The 20,315-nt window shown below is 41.3% G+C and overlaps 2 protein-coding genes across 7 annotated transcripts in view; both read left to right on the top strand.

Annotated features, from left to right (window-relative positions):
* Nucleotides 1–9,882, top strand: part of ece1 (endothelin converting enzyme 1) — a 43,382-nt gene extending 33,500 nt beyond the window's left edge. For 2 of the 3 annotated variants that reach the window (XM_053653286.1, XM_053653284.1), the window contains 8 exons: nucleotides 274–561; nucleotides 2,653–2,730; nucleotides 4,981–5,084; nucleotides 5,194–5,304; nucleotides 5,415–5,482; nucleotides 6,210–6,400; nucleotides 7,121–7,216; nucleotides 7,384–9,882. In XM_053653286.1, the coding sequence (XP_053509261.1) occupies nucleotides 274–561; nucleotides 2,653–2,730; nucleotides 4,981–5,084; nucleotides 5,194–5,304; nucleotides 5,415–5,482; nucleotides 6,210–6,400; nucleotides 7,121–7,216; nucleotides 7,384–7,560 (1,113 nt within the window). In that variant the 3' untranslated portion in view covers nucleotides 7,561–9,882. The remainder of the gene's footprint in view (nucleotides 1–273; nucleotides 562–2,652; nucleotides 2,731–4,980; nucleotides 5,085–5,193; nucleotides 5,305–5,414; nucleotides 5,483–6,209; nucleotides 6,401–7,120; nucleotides 7,217–7,383) is intronic. The other variant, XM_053653287.1, reaches the window with a different exon arrangement.
* Nucleotides 9,883–11,412: 1,530 nt separating this feature from the next.
* Nucleotides 11,413–20,315, top strand: part of eif4g3a (eukaryotic translation initiation factor 4 gamma, 3a) — a 67,920-nt gene continuing 59,017 nt past the window's right edge. For all 4 annotated transcript variants that reach the window (XM_053653283.1, XM_053653282.1, XM_053653281.1 and 1 more), the window contains exon 1: nucleotides 11,413–12,196. In XM_053653283.1, coding sequence (XP_053509258.1) covers nucleotides 12,078–12,196 — 119 coding nt within the window. In that variant the 5' untranslated portion in view covers nucleotides 11,413–12,077. The remainder of the gene's footprint in view (nucleotides 12,197–20,315) is intronic.

The raw sequence follows: 20,315 nt of genomic DNA, 5'->3' as shown, positions 1-20,315 counted from the left end.
CTTGTCAAAAAGATCATATACAAAGATCCCAGATCACATCTTTTAAAGTATATCCATCCTGCAATAAGTGGGGCTTTCAGTTTGATTGAATGCTTAACCAGGATGTAAGGATCCATTTCTTTCTTTGTTAAGGATTGAAAACGCCTGAAGCAGCGCTTCATTGTGAGTGATCAGGGCCAGAAGAGAACCCACTGTTCCCTCTTAGTCATTCTGAGGTAATAGACAACGCTTTTCAATATTAAATTGCATTTATTTTTGTCTGTTATGTTTCAGAGCTGCACTCCTCGCTGGAAACTGTGCGTCAGTGACACAGATAGCGCGCTAGGCTTCGCCCTGGGGGCTCTATTTGTCAAAGCCACCTTCGCTGAAGACAGCAAGGCCTTTGTGAGTATACCCTATTGTGCATTCTCTAATACAGCAGTGAGGCTGAACACACTAACCTCTCCCTTGTGTGTATATCAGGCTGAAAATATGGTCTCAGAAATCAAATGGGCCTTTGAGGACAGCTTGAAACACGTGAGCTGGATGGATGGCGAAACCAAAAAGGCAGCCAAAGAGAAGGTGAGAGGCAGGTTACTTCAGGCCATCTACTGTTCTCCAAAACAAAACAAAAAAAAGCACGTTTGGTTCAACCAATTGACCATCCTGTGCACCTGTACATAAAATAATTTAAATGTGATGTATACAGTGGGGTCCAAATGACTGAGAGTACTAGTACTAGAGTACTACGGAAATGCTTCTATTTTGCATTCTTTTTCTAATTTAATACAAAAATGTTCTTTTTACAAATATTACCGACAACAACTTCAGTGAAAAATAGAATTTTTTGAAATATTTAGATGAATTTCAGAGCGTCAGTATTTGGTACGTTCCCTTTTTGCTTTAATGACCGAGTGCACTCGAGATGGCAAGTGTGTGTAAAACCTTGCGATCCATTTTAGATCAGATCTATCAGAGTGTCATCTGAACACATGCTTCAATAAAGAGATTAGGAATGAGGAAAATCTTCCTTTGTTTGTTTATTTATTTATTTATTTATTTATTTTTTATACAAAGCAGTTAACATGGTCAATATCACAACTTTGCTTACATTTTAATAGGGCCCCAGAAATAGTCCAGAATCTTGAATGTTAAATAATATTGTATATTAAATATTCAAGATATTGAACTTTTACTTTCTTTGTTTTAAAATATTTTAAAAATTCTTAAAAAAAAATAATCTTTTGTTTATTTCTTATTTTAAATGAAGAGAAATCACAGCTTTCAGTGTGGACTTCTGGGCTGTCTCTTCACAGAAAACTTCATCTCCACTATCACACACTTTTGGTTGTTAGTATAAAAGTGAAATAAAACAAACACATTAATATAAACCTGTGAGTTGACTTGCAGATTGTCGGAGATGTGCTGTTCTAGGAAATTATTCCACACCTTCTGACCAATCAGTGTTTAGTAGATGTTCAGTATTTAGTAGAATGGTCAGTGTTTTTAGTGTTTATTAGAAAGACCCTGATTTGAAAAAGTTTGGCACTTTGTTAAAGTCATGATTAGCAACAGGCTAGCAGGCTAAAATGAAATATATCTATATATATATATATATATCTGATAGACATCAGTATTAACTCAAGAAATCTGGAAATATAAAGAATTCACAACATTCAAGTCCATAAATAAAGTTATGTGTAATAAAGTGGAATGACACGGGAAAAAAGCATTGAACACGCTAAGAAAAAGCAGTTCTCCAAGACAAGGAAAGGCAAGGAACCAGCTGAAATCTGTAAGTAATTATACCCCTCACCCGGGTAATATCAGCTAGGTTAGTAAATTGATGGTCTATGAAAAGGATTTTCGTTACCAAGGTGTCACACAAGAAACATCTCATGATGGGTAAAAGCAAAGAGCTCTCCCAAGACCTTCACAACATTATTGTTGAGAAACATATTGATGGAATCAGGTACAGACGTATTTTAAAACTTCTGAATCCTCCAGTAAGCACCATTGGGGTCATTATCCACAAGTGGAAGCAACATCACTCTGTCATCAGGAGCTCCTCGCAAGATTTCTGACCAAGGAGTCAGGAGAATAATCAGAAGAGTAGCCCAAGAGCCAAGGACCACGCGGAAAGAGCTCCAGAAACACTTGGAGGCAGCAGGTACCATCGTGACAGAGAAAACAATACGCAATGCACTCCACTGCTCACGCTCACCCCGCAAGACTCCATTACTAAAGAAAAGGCATGTTGAAGCTCGTTTAAAGTTTGCTACAACTCATCTGGTCAAGACTATGAAATACTGGGAGAGTGTAGTCTGGTCAGACGAGAGCAAAATTGAACTTTTCGGCTGTTCTACTACACACCATGTTTGGAGAAGAAATGTCACTGCACATCTCCCTAAAAACACTTATTTCCCCCACTAATATATATATATATATATATATATATATATATATATATATATATATATATATATATATATATATATATATATATATATAATATATATATATAATATATATATATATATATATATATATATATATATATATATATATATATATATATATATAATATATATATATATATATATATATATATATATATATATATATATATATATATACATATATAAGTGACAGTTTATTGTTCTTTTCTTCCAGGCGGATGCGATATACAATATGATAGGCTACCCAAAGTTCATCATGGATCCCAAGGAGCTAGACAAAGTGTTCAATGAAGTAAGTACAGAATAACATCATTATTGTAATGCAGTATTTCAAAAGATGCAACATATAATCTTCCTTTTGGTTAATTATATCGTCTTAAACCAGACCATTTAGCTGATTCGGGCCTTGTCAGTGTCAAATGTAGCATGAAAACATGAAACACAGTGACTTTAACCGTTGCATGGTTGTTGGTGCCAGATGGGCTAGTTTGAGTTTTCCAGAAACTGATGATCTCCTGGGATTTTCATACACAACAGTCTCTAGAAAAACAAAAAACGTGGAGAGAGCGACAGTTCCGTGGATGGAAACGCCTTGTTGATAAGAGAGGTCAGAGGAAAATGGCCAGATTGGTTTGAGCTGCCAGGAAGGATATAGTAACTTGAATAATCACTCTTTACAACTGTGGCGAGCAGAAATGCATCTCAGCATGCACAAAACATCGAACCTTGAGATGGAGAGGCTACACAACAGAGGACCACATCAGGTTCCATTCCAGTTTCAGTGAGTCTGTGCACATGGTCGCCTCGGAATCTTCTTCTTGGCTGACGGGAGTGGAACCTGATGTGGTATTCTTCTGTTGTAGCCCATCCACCTCAAAGTTTGATGTGTTGTGCTTTCTGAGTGATTATTTGAGTTCCTATAGACTTCCTGTCAGCTCAGATCAGTCTAATCATTCTCCTCTGATCTCTCTCATCTACAAGGTGTTTCAGCCTGTAGAACCTATACATACACACACAATGTCCCCCCCACACCATTCTGTGTAAACTCTAGAGTCTGTTGTGAGATAAGCAGTATCTGAAATACTCAAAACACGTGGTACCAATAACCATGCCACGGTTAAAGTCAGTACAGTGTAAAATGTACAGTGGTGCTTGAAAGTTAAAATTTTCTATATTATTAGAATAAATATGACCCAAAGCATCATCAGATTTTCGTCCTAAAAGTAGACAAATGAGAAACAGATGAGAAAAAGTATTATACTCGGTCACTTATTTATTGAGGAAAATGATCCAATATTACATATCTGTGAGTGGGAAAAGTATGTGAACCTCTAGGATTAGCAGTTTAATTAGAAGGTGAAGTTAGAGTCAGGTGTTTTCAGTCAATGGGATGATGAACCTGATTTGAAACCTCATTTGTTTAATTGTTTAATTGAGTGAGCACCCTATTTTATTTAAAGAACAGGGCTCTATCAAAGTCTGATCATCACAACACATGTTTGTGGAAGTGTGTCATGGCACGAACAAAGGAGATCTCTGACGACTTCAGAAAAAGAGTCGTTGTTTCTCATCAGGAAAAGGTTACAAAACCATCTCTAAATAGTTTGGAGTCCACAGTCAGACAGATTGTGTACAAATGGAGGAAATTAAAGACCATTGTAACCTTCCCCAGGAGTGGAGACCAACAAAGATCACTCCGAGGGCAAGACGTGTAATAGTCTTCAGGGTCATAAAGGTGCCGGGTAGCTTCTAAGCAACTTTCTCACATTGGCTAGTGTTAATGTTCATGAGTCCACCATCAGAAAAACGCCGAAGAACAATGGTGTGCATGGCAGGGTTGCAAGGAGACAACCACGGCTCTCCAAAAAGAACATTGTTGCCCATCTGCAGTTTGCTAAAGATCAAGTGGAAAAATATTTTGTGGATGGATTAGACCAAAATAGATTTTTTGGTTTAAATGAGAAGGGTTATGTTTGGAGAAAGGAAAACACTGCATTCCAGCATAAGAACCTGCGAGACAAGCATCCTAAACACACAAGTTGTTCTACCAGAGAACGGTTAAAGAAGAATAAAGTGAATGTTTTGGAATGGCCGAGTCAAAGTCCTGATCTTAATCCAAAAGAAATGTTGTGGAAGGACCTGAAGTAATCAGTTAATTTGAGGAAACACGCCAACATCCCAGAGTTGAAGCTGTTCTGTACTGAGGAACGGGCTGAAACTCCTCCAAGCCGATGCGCAGGACTGATCAACAGTTACCGGAAACGCTTAGTTACAGTTATTGCTGCACAAGAGGGTCACACCGGATACTGAAAGCAAAGCTTCACAGATATGTAATAGTCGATCATTTTCTGCAATAAATAAATGAACAAGTATAATAATTTTGGTCTCGTTTGTTTAATTGGGTTCTCTTCATCTACTTTTAGGACTTGTGTGAAAATCTTATTATGTTTTAGGCTATATTTATGCAGGAATATAGAAATTATGCAGGGTTCACAAACTTTCAAGCACCAGTGTTTTATTTAATGTCGTCGTTCTGTGTTAGTTTGAAGTCGTTCCAGACTTATACTTCCAGAATGTCATGCAGTACTACAACTTCTCTGGCCGGGTCACAGCTGACCAGCTGAGGAAAGCCCCGAACAAAGATCAGTAAGCTGCTGCCCTACTCACACACTCGCTACATCTTCTGCTTATCCTCTCTCTTACTCTCTGCTTACTAGAGCTCTGCTGAAACGTGCTTCTTCCTCCTCTAATACAGATGGAGTATGACCCCACCTACAGTCAATGCCTATTACAACCCCACCAAGAATGAGATGGTACTTCCTGCTGGTATCCTTCAAGCCCCCTTCTACAGTCATGCCTGGCCAAAGTAAAAGCCTCACACACCTCCCCCTAAGTCATCACTTTACTACTGGTGCCAATGTATAAAATGATAAACCGTGCTATGAATGAGAAAATCTTTACTATTTGCTTTTCTAGAGCCCTGAATTTCGGTGGCATTGGCGTCGTTATGGGTCATGAGCTGACTCATGCATTTGATGATCAGGGTAAACAGTTTGCAGTACTTTTAAGACACGCTGTAGTTTTTGTTCTTATGGAATTATGCTGTAGGTCACAGCCAGATCTGGAGCTGGCTAAGAAAGGCTTGCTAGTAACGTAACGTCATATAAGAAGTCCGTGCGAAAACGATTCCCCTTGGCATTTCAAGTTGTGAATGAACAGTAGCTTTAGTCATGTATAAACAACAGGGTCATTTACGGTATATTCTAGCTTGAACTTGATTCAACTTTGATGATTTTTTGACAATGGGCTGTTCATGAATTTAAGGGGTTGCGAATTTGATTCAATTTGAAACATATTTTCGTAGCTTTTTAGACTGCTAAGAATTGTTCCCTGGTATTTTCCATCAGTTCACAGTTTCATTTATTAACGGCTGAATCTGGTCATTATCCATTGTGATGTCCAGTCCCCTAAGGTTCACTGTTGCTAGATTAAAGTACTCCAATCTCGCATTGCATACAATTCACTTTGTTTTCCCTGTAAACAAAACTCTGTGTCTGTCTGCCTTTCCGTTCTAGCCAAAATAAACAGTTACAGGTCATTATGTTTGGTTTCCCGCTAGTGGTTGCCCAACATTAAAAGTCCAATGAAATAGCATTATGTCAGTAAATAATACCAATTTTATGCGTAAGATATTAAAACAACCAATCACTTATCAATATTTCAGGGTTTAATATGGATGTATGTCTATGCAATGGTGTGTTCTGCTCCTAGGAAGAGAATATGATAAGGATGGTAACTTGCGCTCCTGGTGGAAGGACACATCAGTGAAGACATTTAAGCAGCAAACCCAGTGTTTGGTTGAGCAGTACAGCAACTACAGCATCAACAACGAACCGCTCAATGGCGCGAACACTCTTGGCGAGAACATCGCTGATAACGGCGGCCTCAATGCAGCTTACAAGGTTTGTGTAGATCCGCTGCCGTAATTTTTTTTTTTTTTTTTAAGTATTTCTCAGTAGAAGTATTGGTGTTGGAACGTCCCTCTGTCCATAAAACTATGCTTATAAGATCTAATCACCTGTCTACATACAAAAAGATCAGAGCCAGGGGGTGGAACTGGGTTTTACAGTCATTCACAACCCAAATTAAAATGATTCCAATTCAAGTTGTGAGTTTCAATCATGCTTTTATAGTTTAAAAAAAAGAACAAGCAGGTCAGCATTTACTCTCCATAACAACCCAGAGTGTGGCATGAGCGCTATTCCCTTCCACATGTCCTTCCCAATCAGCACCCACAAGCTGGAAAATCTGGAGTAGAAAACGGAGCGTCTCTCTCGCAAAGCCTTGAAAACACAACAGGTGGCTCGGAATGGGTCACCCTTCACCACGTCTCATTCTTTCCACCAGGCAAAAAGTCAGAGGTTACAGAGCAGGCCTGGTATTGACAAAACATCTCCTAGCAGCTTCTGCCTGTTGAAGTCCTGCCAAGTCACAAAAGCTGCTCCTAGATTAGCACAGTTTCTCGGAGATGGTTTGGGAATTCTATTCCGGAAAGAAATAATAGCAGTGTGTCAAACTAAACAAGAGTGAGAAAGCAATAAAAACAAGTTTATTATTTATTGTTTTGTTTTTGTTTTTTTTTTAAACTAAAGTATGGTATTGAATGCTGTCTTGTGTTGCAGGCGTATGTGAACTGGATACAGAAGAATGGGGAGGAGGCTACGCTGCCCGCTCTGGGAATGACTAATCATCAGCTGTTCTTTGTTAGTTTTGCCCAGGTTGGTTTGGTTTTTTTTCCCCCCAATATTTTTGTTGTTGTTGTTGGGTGTTAATTCATAATTAGTTTGTGATCCGGCATGGTCCAGCCTAGCACTCGGTGAAAAATAAAACCTCTTTTATGTGTGTTATTATTGGGGTAAGCATTTTTATTCTCCTCTTGGTGAAGGTGTGGTGCTCAGTGCGGACCCCTGAAAGCTCTCACGAGGGTGTAATCACCGACCCCCACAGCCCCTCACGCTTCAGAGTCATTGGCACCATCTCCAACTCCCATGAGTTCTCCAAACACTTCGGCTGTAAGGAGGATTCGCCAATGAACCCTAAGCGCAAGTGTGAACTCTGGTGATCCCATTACCACAGTTTGATGCATCCCAGGAACCTGTGCTTTGCTCTCTCGCAAAGCCCAGAGGACTTGTATTTAAATGTGTTTTAAAATAGGGCTCTATTGTATTCTCATTGGGACTCAAGAAAATCTCTTACACTGGAAAGACTACTGTATGTTTAACATGGGAGAAAGAACTGGGGTTGTAAATATATGCGCCTTTATTTTTTTATATGCTATTATATTTTAAGAGGAGATTATTTCTGTTCTTCTTGTGTTACAATGTTGTATATTTCACAGTTTGGTCACTGAATCATGCCATGTGTCATACAATGTTATTGAATGTAGTTTATTACCATGAACAGGAGTGGGTTCAGTTTGCATTTCATTACCAAGAAAGCAAATTCTAATTATTCCCAATTTTTTTTTTTAGAACCATAGTGTATTGCATAAGTATTCACCCCCCCACCCCTACCATCACCACCACCAAAATCTGTTCCACAATTTGTAATGCTACAACATGCAAATGAAAAGGACCTAATTGGGATTATATGTCAAGTTTTTAGCTTGCTTTAAATAAATAATTAAAAAAATTAAAAAGGCATATTATTAGCACATTTTGTCAGTAGATTCGTTTATTGTTCTATTTTGCCCCCTAGTGGAAAAACGGCAATTAGCTTTTTCAAAAGTTTCAGTTTAATTATGGTCCACAGGACCATTTAGATTTAAAACGGGTATTCTAAATTAATTTGTTGGGCCAGATTAGAACCTTTTATTGGGATTAACCTAGCTCACTGGCCATATGTTTGACACCCCTGGGTTAGCATTTTCCCTGATCAAACTTGATAACACACACTTGATAATTCCCTGACTCTAGTTTTGAAAATATGCAATGTCATTTATATATATATATATATATATATATATATATATATATATATATATATATATATGACATTTGAGGGAAACAACACAAACTGTATTGAATTGATATGAATGAACAACAATAATAACAATAAATGTAGTAGGGGAAAGATGAATGAAGTCGCCCACCTTAAACAAAATTACCATTCTCAGTGAAGTTAAAACATTTAGAGATGATGATGACCTCTAAATCAACATAAAGTACTAAGGGGAAATAACCAGGAACGATATACTCAAGTGCTTCAACCAATTTATATTCATTTAAATTATGGTCTTATGATGCCACTTGGTAATTTGTAAGAATGTGCATGACTTAAATAAAAGCTTATTCTTAATGCTCGATGAAATAGCAGGATTAGTAGTTGTAGCTTTTCTTTGACTTGGTTCTTATGAAATCTAATTCTATTGCCCTTGCTCTTCAAGTTTTTGTAGGACCTCGGGTTGGAATGGTTCCATTTCATGGCCTTAAAATATTTGACCATCTCAAAAAAAACAAACAAATTACTTACCTTCTGGACAAATCCCTCATCATCACAAAAACATTTAATATACAAGTAATAATTCAATCAGTCACTATTGTCCATGGATTTAAAAAAAAAAAAAAGAGAGAGAGAGAGAGATAATTGGCTCAAAAACATAGCAGGTAAATAAATCTAAGGAATGCCTTCATCCAGATGAAACATAAGCCTTAGACAAAAGCACGGCCTCTCAATAAATGTGTTGTGATTAGGTTAAAGATGCCATCATTTCAGTGCAGTGTTGCATCTTACCCCAGAGCGCCTCTTCCCTAATTATTTCCTAGCGTCAGGATCCAGTAATCTTGTAGCAGTAACTAGATTTTTTAAAGCATGTCTACTTGTGCAAGATGTTCTAGTAAATCTCCGCTCAGTGACTTGATCAGTGCGATCCACATATATTTACAATTTGACAATGACTACAGAGTACAAAGCATGGTATTTTTCCATTGCTCTGATTATTGATCTCATTTTTGTTATCCATTTTTTTTTTACACTCTGATTCTCCATTTTGCTTTTATATGCCATGATATTGGTTTTTTGGGGGTTTTTTTTTTTTTTTTTGGAACATGATGTATGTATTGTGCAATACTTAAAACATGTTGGGTTTTTTTTTGTGGATTATGTATGGCCTGCTGTAGGAAGTGTTGTTTACCTGGGCTTGGTGAATGAATGAATGAATGAATGAATGAATGAATGAATGAATGAATGTAGAGCTTTGTTTGACATGATGGGAAATATTTGCTGCTCTTCAAATGTGACTTCTGAAACTGCAGACATTAAGGGTCCATTAATATGACCAGTGTTCATATGATACAGATGTCAAATGTGAATACAGAGTGTAATGGATTTTCTTGCCTTAATGCAATGTGATAATGTGATTACAATAAAGTTTTATCCAAATGGTTTAGATGTGTTGCAATGCAGAGATCTGAGCATTTCCCTTACAAAAAAAAAAAGAGGCTTCAGTCTCATTCTGATTCCTTTATAACTGTATGCAGCATGTCCTTGCTTGAAATGCAACAGGAGCTCTTTCAGATGAGTCTTTTCTCCCAGGATCTTTTATTGCTGAAAGAGCTGAAAAAGATGCATTATACGATATCTGCTGGTAAACAATATTACTCTATTGGTTTTCCAATTTTCCTTCCCCCCACCCACCGCCCAGAACGAATACTCGAGGGAAATAAATAAATAAATATTTTCTGAAGATGCAGATAATATTGACAGTGAGGAAATAATTAGTGCTATTGTTAGCCCATTGTGTCTGATTGTCCCATAAACATAGGTCTTCTGATTCTACTTTGAGAATTTGAGATTTGGGGGAAGAGTTATGCACTTTTCAAAGTATAAAATCATGGGGTTCCATACTGAATAATAAATGTTTAGTGGATCCTCTACGTGAATATTTCATTTTCTTCAATTTCAAAAAAAACAAACAAAAAAAACCTCACATCGCTGAGCCAGAGTGAAACTGATGGTGGTTTGATTGATTTCCAGTCATGTAATATTCTTCTCTGGTCCAAGAAACCAGCAGAAGCATAAGCCCCACAGTTAAGCAACAGTCTTCCAATTAGTGTTCAGGACTCAGACACTGTCTCAATGTTAACGTCTGGGTTATACTAAAACCTATGTATTTACTGAAGGGTTTTTTTAGGTAAAGGTAGAAATCTGAAGGCATAGAAAACCCATCACAAACCCATCCACCTCACTCGTTCTCTCAGTTTTGTTGACGGTGGAGTGGCTGCCTGAACTAAGTCCCAGGTGCCCTTATGTCTGTGTTACTATCTGGCTCTCCTTTTAAGATATGCTGTCATAGCTAGTCTTGCTGGAGTCCCTGCTTACATTTAAACCATTACAGGACAAGAGCACACCTAACAATCTTTGTTCACCATACAGTCATAAAAGACAAATGATTTATAATCACATCATCTTGTGTCACCAAAATGATGATGCGTTTGCTTTTGAGTCTGGTTCCTCTCCAGTCCGCTCTCGCCCTTGTGGTCTCGGGGAGTTTTTCCCTTTCCACCACCGCCTCCGTCTTGCTCATTAGGGATCCATTTAAACTGAATACTGATCCATGAATACTGACATATATTTCCCGAATCCATCCCACTGAACATTTTTGTGCTCGTGTAGTAAGTAGTACACACTAAGCTCAAATTTGACAGTGTTATTTTAGACACCACACTATGGCTGGCTTGTTGTAGTGTCCGAGCATCACCGCTAGATGCCGCTGCATGCACATAATTTGTGAATAACATTACAAAAGATTTCCAAAGCATAGTATTGTTGATCATTTGGACCGAGTGGACATTTATTGTATTTTAAAACACGTCAACGTTTACCTTGATTGGTTGATTGATTGGGCAGATAGAACGAACAAAATTACTGCTATAAAGTCTATCCCGTATTTTCTGTGTTGTCGGTGACGGTTCACGCCCCTTTCTTCCCCTCTGCTTGTTTTGGAAATAAAAGAGACTACACTGGCTGTGCGGATGCTTTGTGTAAAGCCATTCAGTCGCTTGCAGCCCGGAATGTAACAGATGTAGGACCAAAGGACCCGGCTGGACATTTTGTTGTGGCATGTGAGGAATCTCAGCAAGCGAGGCGCCTGAGGTAAAGCACGAACCTTTCCGAAATCTGCCGACGCTTCCCGAATCGTCTGTACTACCGGACTGCTCGAGGCGGCCGCTTCAACGCCATGTTGAGATAACTCTCCGACGTGAATGAGGTATTACTTTCAAAATGAAGCGAAGAACTGAATAAAAGCAGCTGGGAGAGATTTGAAGTACAGGATTTTATTAGCGGGGTCAGTGAAGATCCAGGGCGGAGGAGAGTTGGGTGCTGAACCCCCCCCCCCACTTTAACGCTCCTGTCCCTATGAACAGCGGCACGTACAGCAACCCCAAGAAAAAAAGCGACTGCACCGAAAATGGCTTTTTTTCGCACCAGTAGTGAAATACTCCTAGTCCATGGCGTGAAGTTTCCTACGGCCTACTAAGGAGAAGATACGCGCCTATGTGCGGTAGATAGCTGCGCTGTGTCAGTATTTTAGCCGCGTATTGTTTTCTTTTCTTTTCTTTTCTTCAGTTTAGCACCGCCATGAGTTCAGCACCGAACGCAGCCGCTGTAACGGGACCGAGCCAGCTGCGGGTTCCCCCTGTGTCTGTACCACCGGGAGTTACGGCCGGTCCTCAACCTCCCACCATGCCGGTACCTCAGTATCCTTTCTCTAACCGGCGTTTGACTCCGCCACAAACCGACGGAGAGCCCGGAGAGCGCTCGGTCTGGATGTTTGTTATGATTAACAGCCGCTGTGGCTAGCTAACTCGCAGGGATTCCTCTCTGAGAGAGATTAGCGCGTGAGGATGCTAATCACAGTTGCTAGTTTAGCGGTTGGAATTCTGCTCGTGTGGATGTGTTTGATGGGGTTGGGCTGTGTGGTGGGTTATTATTTTTATTTATTTATTTGTTTTTTCTCTCACGGGCTGGTTTGCTTACAATTCCGCCTGGCGCTTTTGTTCGTCATATTTGACAACTCGGGCTTTGTGTGTGAATGTGTGTGTGTGTGTGTGTGTGTGAGAGAGAGAGAGAGAGAGACACCGGGCAGCTCAGGGAGAGAAAACAGAAACGCCTCAGTGTACACACTTCTACACGAAAAGCCGCTACGTCCGGCTTTCCTATCAGGTTCATTGAGTAAAATGTAATGTGTGATGGCGGGGAGGTTGTCAGGGTTAAATGGATATAAAGGTTTGCGGGTTTCCCCCTCGTTTGGCGCAGGTGTCGCCTGCTCAGAGCGCCATTTGAGACCGGCTATCACGTGACCCTGAAGGGACGCTATCTATTACGTGTGTATTATAAAGTCAGTGGATTTCAGTCCAGTTAAAACCTTAAGAACACCCGTGTGTGTGTGTGTGTGTGTGTGTGTGTGTGTGTGTGTGTGTGTGTGTGTGTAAACAGTGTGTGGGCCCCTGTGTGCTGACCAGTCCCGTCCCAGCATGAACCACAGACCGGAAGTGGAAAGCTTGTAGTTGATTTGTGGCCAAAGCAACATAGCTGGTATTTATTTATTCATTCATTCATCTTAAGTAACCGGTTTATCCTGTTCAGCATCGTATGTGGATCCCATCCTGGGAACATTTGGGTTTGACGTGGGAATACGGTCTGGACAGGATGTCGGTCCGTTTCAGGGGCACACTCATTCACACTTAGGGGCTTAAGTTCGAGACGTCAGTCCGCCTACCTGCATGTTTTTTTGAGAGCTGGAAGGAAACTGGAGAAGTGGGAGGAAAGGAGATGAGAGCATGCAAAGAAATTTTACCAGGACAAGAAGTACGGGATCGAACCCTGGAGCTGTGACCCTGGGACGCTCGTCTCGGCACCGCTACCATCACTGTGGTCTGTATACATTTTTTTTTTTTTAGCATGCACCTGATCCCACTTTTCAGTCCCTACAGGATTTTGTCATTTCACCATCGCAGAAATGAACGCAAAGTCGAGCAAACTCCGCAAGATCCGGAGGAGGTTGGAATTTTTCAAGATTACCGTAGATTTTCCTGCGATTTGGTTAAAGACGTGTCGTGTGACGTCATCACGGCGCACGTTCAGCCAACGCGCCGCTGTTCTACTGTTAATCCTTTACTTACAACACAGTGTTTGGTTCATCTGCTCGTTTAAAATGCCTTTTGGGTGCGAATTTTTCAAATCAGCAGATGGTGTATCATTTTAAGGATTTATTTCATACTAGTCTCAGTTTTCATCGCTCTCACTTTGTGTACCTTCAGGGTTAACGTTTGACCCAATTTAGGACAAGTTTGAACGTCTCCTGTTGTTCTTACAGTCTGCCGCATGAAGCAGGATGAGTGGATTTGCTGGCTCTGGTTATTGGAGGGAAAATGTATTTAAGGAAGTCAAAACACAGGACTGGGACTCTGTCGGTCTTCCACCATGAGGGCTGGCGCACTGGCCCCTGGACAAGAGTAGTTTGTTTTTTGTTTTGTTTTTCGAGCCGCACCCTAAAACAACCTCATTTGGCAGTTCAGGTTGACTAAAGTTGTGTGTAGTTACTTTTTCTTATTAATAGTGAGTGACCATGAAATGCACATGCTGTAGGAGTATTATATTGTAAATTTCATGGAGGAATGAAAGACCTTTTTCTGTGTAAGGACCACCAGATCCCCTGCTTAAGTGCCAGTTCTCCCCCCCCTTTTTTTTTTTTTTTTGATCTCAAGTTTCTGATGATGTCATGTGGTTGAGTTCTAGCCAGCATGTTCATAGACAGCTTTCATTCTTTCAAGCAGATCCACACGTCAGGGATGTTCATGTCCGTACCATACAGTGAACAGACTCGTTGCTTTCCCTAGAGGTTTGATATAAATTATTAATAGCACATGCTTATGTTCATTTGTAGCCAACTTGCTTGGTCAAGTTTATTGAGCAATAATTTAGTTTCACTATGATCCATCCCAGAAGCAGACTGACTTTCTGCTTGTTTTGCAGGCGGTGACGGGAGTTTAGAGAGGTGGTGGTTTTTTGAAACTGTGGCCATTGTGAGTTGTTTTTTTTTTTTTTAAATTTTGTACAGTTATATTTGTACTGCCTTCAGCATTTGCGTTACCATGAAGTGGTATCAATTTGTACCACTATTGTAATAGCAGCTCCCTCTTTCACAGACCCAACTGTCATAGCGCCGTACAGTCGGAAACATTAACTCTAACATCAAACGTTTAACATTCAAAGGCTTCCTCGTCTTCATGTGGGCGTTAACAAGAAGCATTTAGAAAACTAGTGACTAGAAAGGACTGTCAGAAAGACACTATGTAACCTTTGGGCAAGGCTTTTAACCTGTAACTGCTAAGCTATAGAACTGTCATTATGTCTAGGCTTTGACGTACACTACATTGCCAAATTTTGTGGACACCTGTATGTGGGCCTTCCCTAAATTGTTTCCACAAAGATGGAAGCACACAATTGTATAGGATGGCTTTGTTTGCTGTAGAATTAAGATTTCCCTCCACCGGTACTTCGGAGCCCAAACGTGTTCCAGCGTGTCTTTATACCTCTGTGTACAAAGTGAGCGCTATGATGACATGGTTCGCCAGCCAGGGTTGGAGTGGAAGAACTTGTGTGGCCTGCACAGAGCCCTGACCTCAAGCCCACTGAGCACATTTGGGATGAACTGGAGCGGTGACTGCAGCCCAGGCCTCTTCACGAACATCAGTGCTCTTGTGGCCGAATGAACACGCATCCCCACAGCCGTGCTCTAAAATCTCCGTATAGATGCCCGTTGATTTTCGAATGGGACGTTCAACGCGTACATAGGGATGTAATGGTCCGGTGTCCACATACTTTTGGCCGCGGTGTGTTTTGGCATCTTGCGTGTTCGAATGTGAGCTTCACTGCATTTAACCCCAAACTTGAGTCTACTTTTCAGCATTATCAGTCTGATGTTTGTTTGGTTTGTTTTTTTTTAATCAGTACATCGCCCTAATAGATAGATAGATAAAGTAACACTAGCTCGGAATACGTTTTACGTATGACGGGCGTTTAAATCTTCGATTGTCTTGCATTTAGAGCTTTGTAAGTCCAGTTTTTCTGTTCATTTCCACTGGGCCAGCACACACTGATGGGGGGCGGGAAACCCTCATACCTTCTAATTCTAAATACGTATGCTGAGTTAATTACTGAAAAAAATCTGCTCATTGTTAAAACTCTTGATTGCTCATGGATATACGCGAGGCCGTTGTTCTTCATTCTCCTGGGAAGGACTGTCATTGCGTCTTTCCTTCTTTTCCTGCCTTTTCTGTTCTCCGAGGAGTGAGACCATGTGTTACTTTGATGATGATGCTAAGCAGAGTGCTTTTGTGTGTGTGTGTGTGTGTGTGTGTGTGTGTGTGTGTGTGTGTGTGTGTGTGTGTGTGTGTGAGAGAGAGCGAGAGAGTGAGAGAGAGAGCAAGGTAGAGTATTTCTACTGGTTACCAGAGCGACGGCCAGTCCATGCGGCTGCTGCTGCTCTCCTTACACAATAGCAGTGCTGCTTAGCATTCAGAATGTGTGGCCGAGGCAGCGCTTCCCACCGCCTCCCAACAAAGGCCCAGGTCAGCCAACGTCTCACAGAACAAGCTTTTTCTCTCTCTAGCCTACAGTCCTGCTTACAGACCTTCTCCCATACTTTTCTCTCAGCCTTCCCCACTCCTTCTACCCAGCCCCTCAGTTCTCCAGACCTTCTCCCAGCCCTCACACTACTCCTTCAATATATTGGTATATTGCACTATACCATGATGTAAGCTGGATGCTGCAACGTGCATGCGGCATGGGGTTGGAGTAGAGTCATACCATGCACTGTTTTCGGTTTAGTCTAAGAAGTCGGTTGGATTTCTGCTCATACGCAGCTCTGGGCCTGGAGTTGATATTCCCTCCACATAACCGATGCCTTTTAAGATACAGCAAGTGCTTAACAGAATCGTGCTGCAAGACCCACAGTCATGCAACCAGTTTCTGAATCTCCTGGAAACCGACAACTGGCACGAGCTATGTGCTCAGTTCCCTCAGACAGCCCCTGCACCGACTGCGCAGTGATGACGGTACTGACGCAGTACGTTTGGCTTGCGGGGTTTAGACCCTGGTGTGGAGATGGACCTCCTAAGCAGCACGGCCTCAACAGCTTGCTAGATGCAGACGTGCACGAGATGATCGATTACGGCATCCTGAAGATGCAAGACTATCCTAAAGAAAGGGATCCGCTTGGGAACGATGCCCCATCGGAAAGAGTGCTTGTCGTTCGGAACGAGCACTGACCTGGTGAGAACTGTACTTGGGAAAGATAGTCACGTGATGGTGGGATTTATCGCATTGTTAGAAAGCAGGCATGAGCCGATCCTCTAAAGCAGTGGACACCGACCCTCACGCTTGTTTCCCCTCGAACTCGCACTTCTTCGACGGCGTCCCGAGCCTTTAGTCATGCAGCTCCTTATTTATGGAACTTCTTTCCACAGGATGTGTGAAACCGTGAAAGTCGTCTTGTTTTGAAATCTCGTCTTAAGCCACATCTTTTTAGGCAGGCTTTTACGTGATCGCTTTTATGCTTGTATCCAGTCTGTCCAGGCTGTAATATGATTATTGTTGTTAAGGTTGATTGTTTTATTGTATTTCTCAGATGTCATTGAGTGTCAAGTGAGGCGCCTATAAATAAAACGTCTAGTAATAATAACAACCCTGTTCCTGAAGATCTTACCTTTCTGAAGACTTTAGCTCCAAACATAATCGTGCCCACCTGACCGTCTAATCGTTGCCTTAAGTTCTTGATCAACTAAAACAGGTGTTAGATTTTGGTTGAAGATCCAACCTACAGGAAGGTAGATCGCAGGGATATAAGAAATATCCCTACACAGGCTTCACAAGACGTTATCGACGCAAATATTGCATTTTAATACATTCAGTTTGTATTGACGATAAACTGAACCACTGCGATATCAATACATCATACTGTAAGAAAAGTAGATCAGGATTTATAATATAAGGCCCAATTATTAATGTTTGAATCTTTTTCAGCATCGCAGATGTATTTTTCGGAGGGGTGCGCGGCAGCTTAGTGGTTAGTGTGTTTGCCAAACGTCTCCAGGGTCGGGGGTTCGATTCCCGCCGTGGCCCTGTGTGTGTGTGTGTGTGTGTGTGTGTGTGTGTGTGTGTGTGGAGTTTGAATGTTCTCCCTGTGCTTCGGGGTTTCCTCCAGGTACTCAGGTTTCCTCCCCGAGTCCAAAGACTCGTACGATAGGCTGATTGGCGAGTCCTAAAAATGTCCGTAGGGTATGAATGGGCGTGTGAATGTGCCCTATGATGGATTGGCACCCCGTGCAGGGTGTACCCTGCCTTGTGCACCATAAACCCTGGGATAGGTTCCAGGTTCCCCGAGACACAGTAAGGATAAGCGGTACAGAAAGTGGATGGATGGATGGATGGAAGGAAGGAAGGAAATGGATTTTATGGCAACATTATTAATACAGGAAGATGATTAGGCTGTAGACTGTGTCTCTGTGTCTCTCTCTCTTTTGTTTTTTTTTGTTGTTTTTTTTTTTTTATTTAAATAACCGATTTGTACGAACACCATTTCTACTGCTGTCCGACATCCATCTGAAATGCATGAGCAACTCACACACAACTACCATGTGACACATAACTACCTGCGGATGGCTATTCTACGTCCCTGCCTTGAATCCTGGATAGTGTGAGAACGTCGAGCGATGTATTTCGGGTCATTTCTGTATTCTTTTCTCTAGCCGTTGAATCATTTTGGTGGAGACCATTGTAACGGTTATTATTAATACCCATGCTGCAGATGCATGCAATTGTGCAAACAAGCCCTCAGGCATAAAATCTTTCATTTGCTTGAAGCATCCCGACCAATCTCTCAGCGGCTCTTTCAGATGAATGAGTATTAACGCGCTTGTTCCGATTAATGGCAGCATTTGCGTGAAATCATGCGTACGTTTCGGTCAGAGTAAAGGCGATTGTTTACTTAAGTCAAATTTGTACTATTAGTTATTTATTTAACATTTTTACCAAATGTAGTTGACCAGCCAAGACATATATGATTGAATATTTGACTTTTGCTTCTTTAGTTTTGCACTGAAGCTATAAAATTAATGCATGGAAGCCTGTCTCACCCAAAATCCGTTCCCTGAATACATGCTAAAATTGCTATATAGTGTATCAAACGCTCTATATTAACGTTGGCAGTGGGGCTCGTCACAGGTCTAAATGGTTCTGGTCGTTTTAGGCAAACGTGCCAGACTGGTATTCGGTGTAAGAGGTGGAAATCTTAACCCGTGGCACTGTATGTATTAATGTGCCAGTGGGGCTTCCTCCAGCTTTAGACATTGTGGAGGCCTGTATGGCTTTGGTTGCGTTAGGCACGTTGGCAAGTCTCAAGGATGAGTCAGGTAATCCTATGGGCAGCAGAGGAGGTGCGACAGGCAGTAATGCCGTACCAGGTGAACCTGGATTACTTCTGATTTTCTGGTACATTTCCTCCTACAAACGTGGGAGGTGGGGGCCCAGGGTGGTAGAATAATACCCTGCAGGTGTGGAGAAACTGACAACACAAAGGGAAAACTTTGGCACACAGCCATCCTATAAGTCCCCAGTCTGCACCGTGTGGTTGATGGGAAATTAAGATGCTAGCCAGGCTCGAGTTACACCTTGTAGGTGCAATGTGAGGACGGAATAACCTCATAGCTGAAACAACAACTGTTTTTTTTTTTTAATCATCATTATTGACAGGGCAAGAACGACGCGCGACATTTCGAACACTTCTTAGACGAGGAAGTCGTTTTTAGTCTGTATTCAGTTTAATGATATGATTAATACACAAGTATAGCAAACTAGCTTGCTGTAATATAAGGCTAGCTACCACGCTCTAACCTGGTCATGGCTACAGTGGGTCCATGAGCTGGGAGGTGGGGACACACCCCAGCGGGACCCTCTGCTGCTCTTTGCCCTGCTCTGTATACCGTAGTACGCGGTGAATGAGAGCTCGAGGAGCAGTCTGAGTGAGTGGGTAAATGTCTTTGACTAAACGTGTCTCTGTAGATTTACAGTCGGCTGTGGAGTCGGAGAAGGAACCAGCATAAAACCTCCTGAAATCCACCGATTTTCCCCTTTTTAATACGCATCCAGAAGACTGCTGAAGACATTTTAAGATGGAAAGAAGTGCTAGGCATACGAGAGCGCACACTCGGTCCCTGCAGAACAGTTCACGTCACTATCTGTAATAAAATACGTCTTCCATTCCAGATACAGACAGCCCTTTGACTCTTAGGCTCCGCTGTTTCCTGTGCTTCATGGCAGATATGACGCAGGTCTACTGTACCTGTAGGGTCATGTAGGGATAGTGTGTGTTTTTTCCCACAGGGCAGTTCTCCAGAATTCCTTCTGTTTACACTCGGCCCATCAGGCACTGGCTGCAGAAATAAGCTGTGGCTTATTTAAACAGAGCTTGACCTCACTCGAGCTGCAGATCGCATCGCGAAAAATTGTGATTGTGCCATGTTTTTAAAAAAAAAATATATATATATATCTTTTGCACACAGCATGTGCTTGTGAGCTCCAGGGCGCTTCGTTTATGAAAACGCTGTGTCATGATGAAGCTGCTTGCTCTGCTTGGTGTAGGATTCATTTTCACATTAGGCAGTGTACTGCACATGTGATTGCAAATGGGAGTTTACGATGGTTAACAAACCATGCTGCGTTTCATGTGATTTATAGGTCCGATCTGGAGAGGAGGTGATTAACGAGGTTTCGGTTTTTTTTAAACGCCGTCTCTTTCCTTTCGGGAGAGTAACT

The sequence above is a fragment of the Ictalurus furcatus genome, chromosome 21, assembly GCF_023375685.1.
Source record: "Ictalurus furcatus strain D&B chromosome 21, Billie_1.0, whole genome shotgun sequence".
Classification (NCBI taxonomy): domain Eukaryota; kingdom Metazoa; phylum Chordata; class Actinopteri; order Siluriformes; family Ictaluridae; genus Ictalurus; species Ictalurus furcatus.
This window is presented reverse-complemented; position numbering and strand designations above follow the sequence as displayed.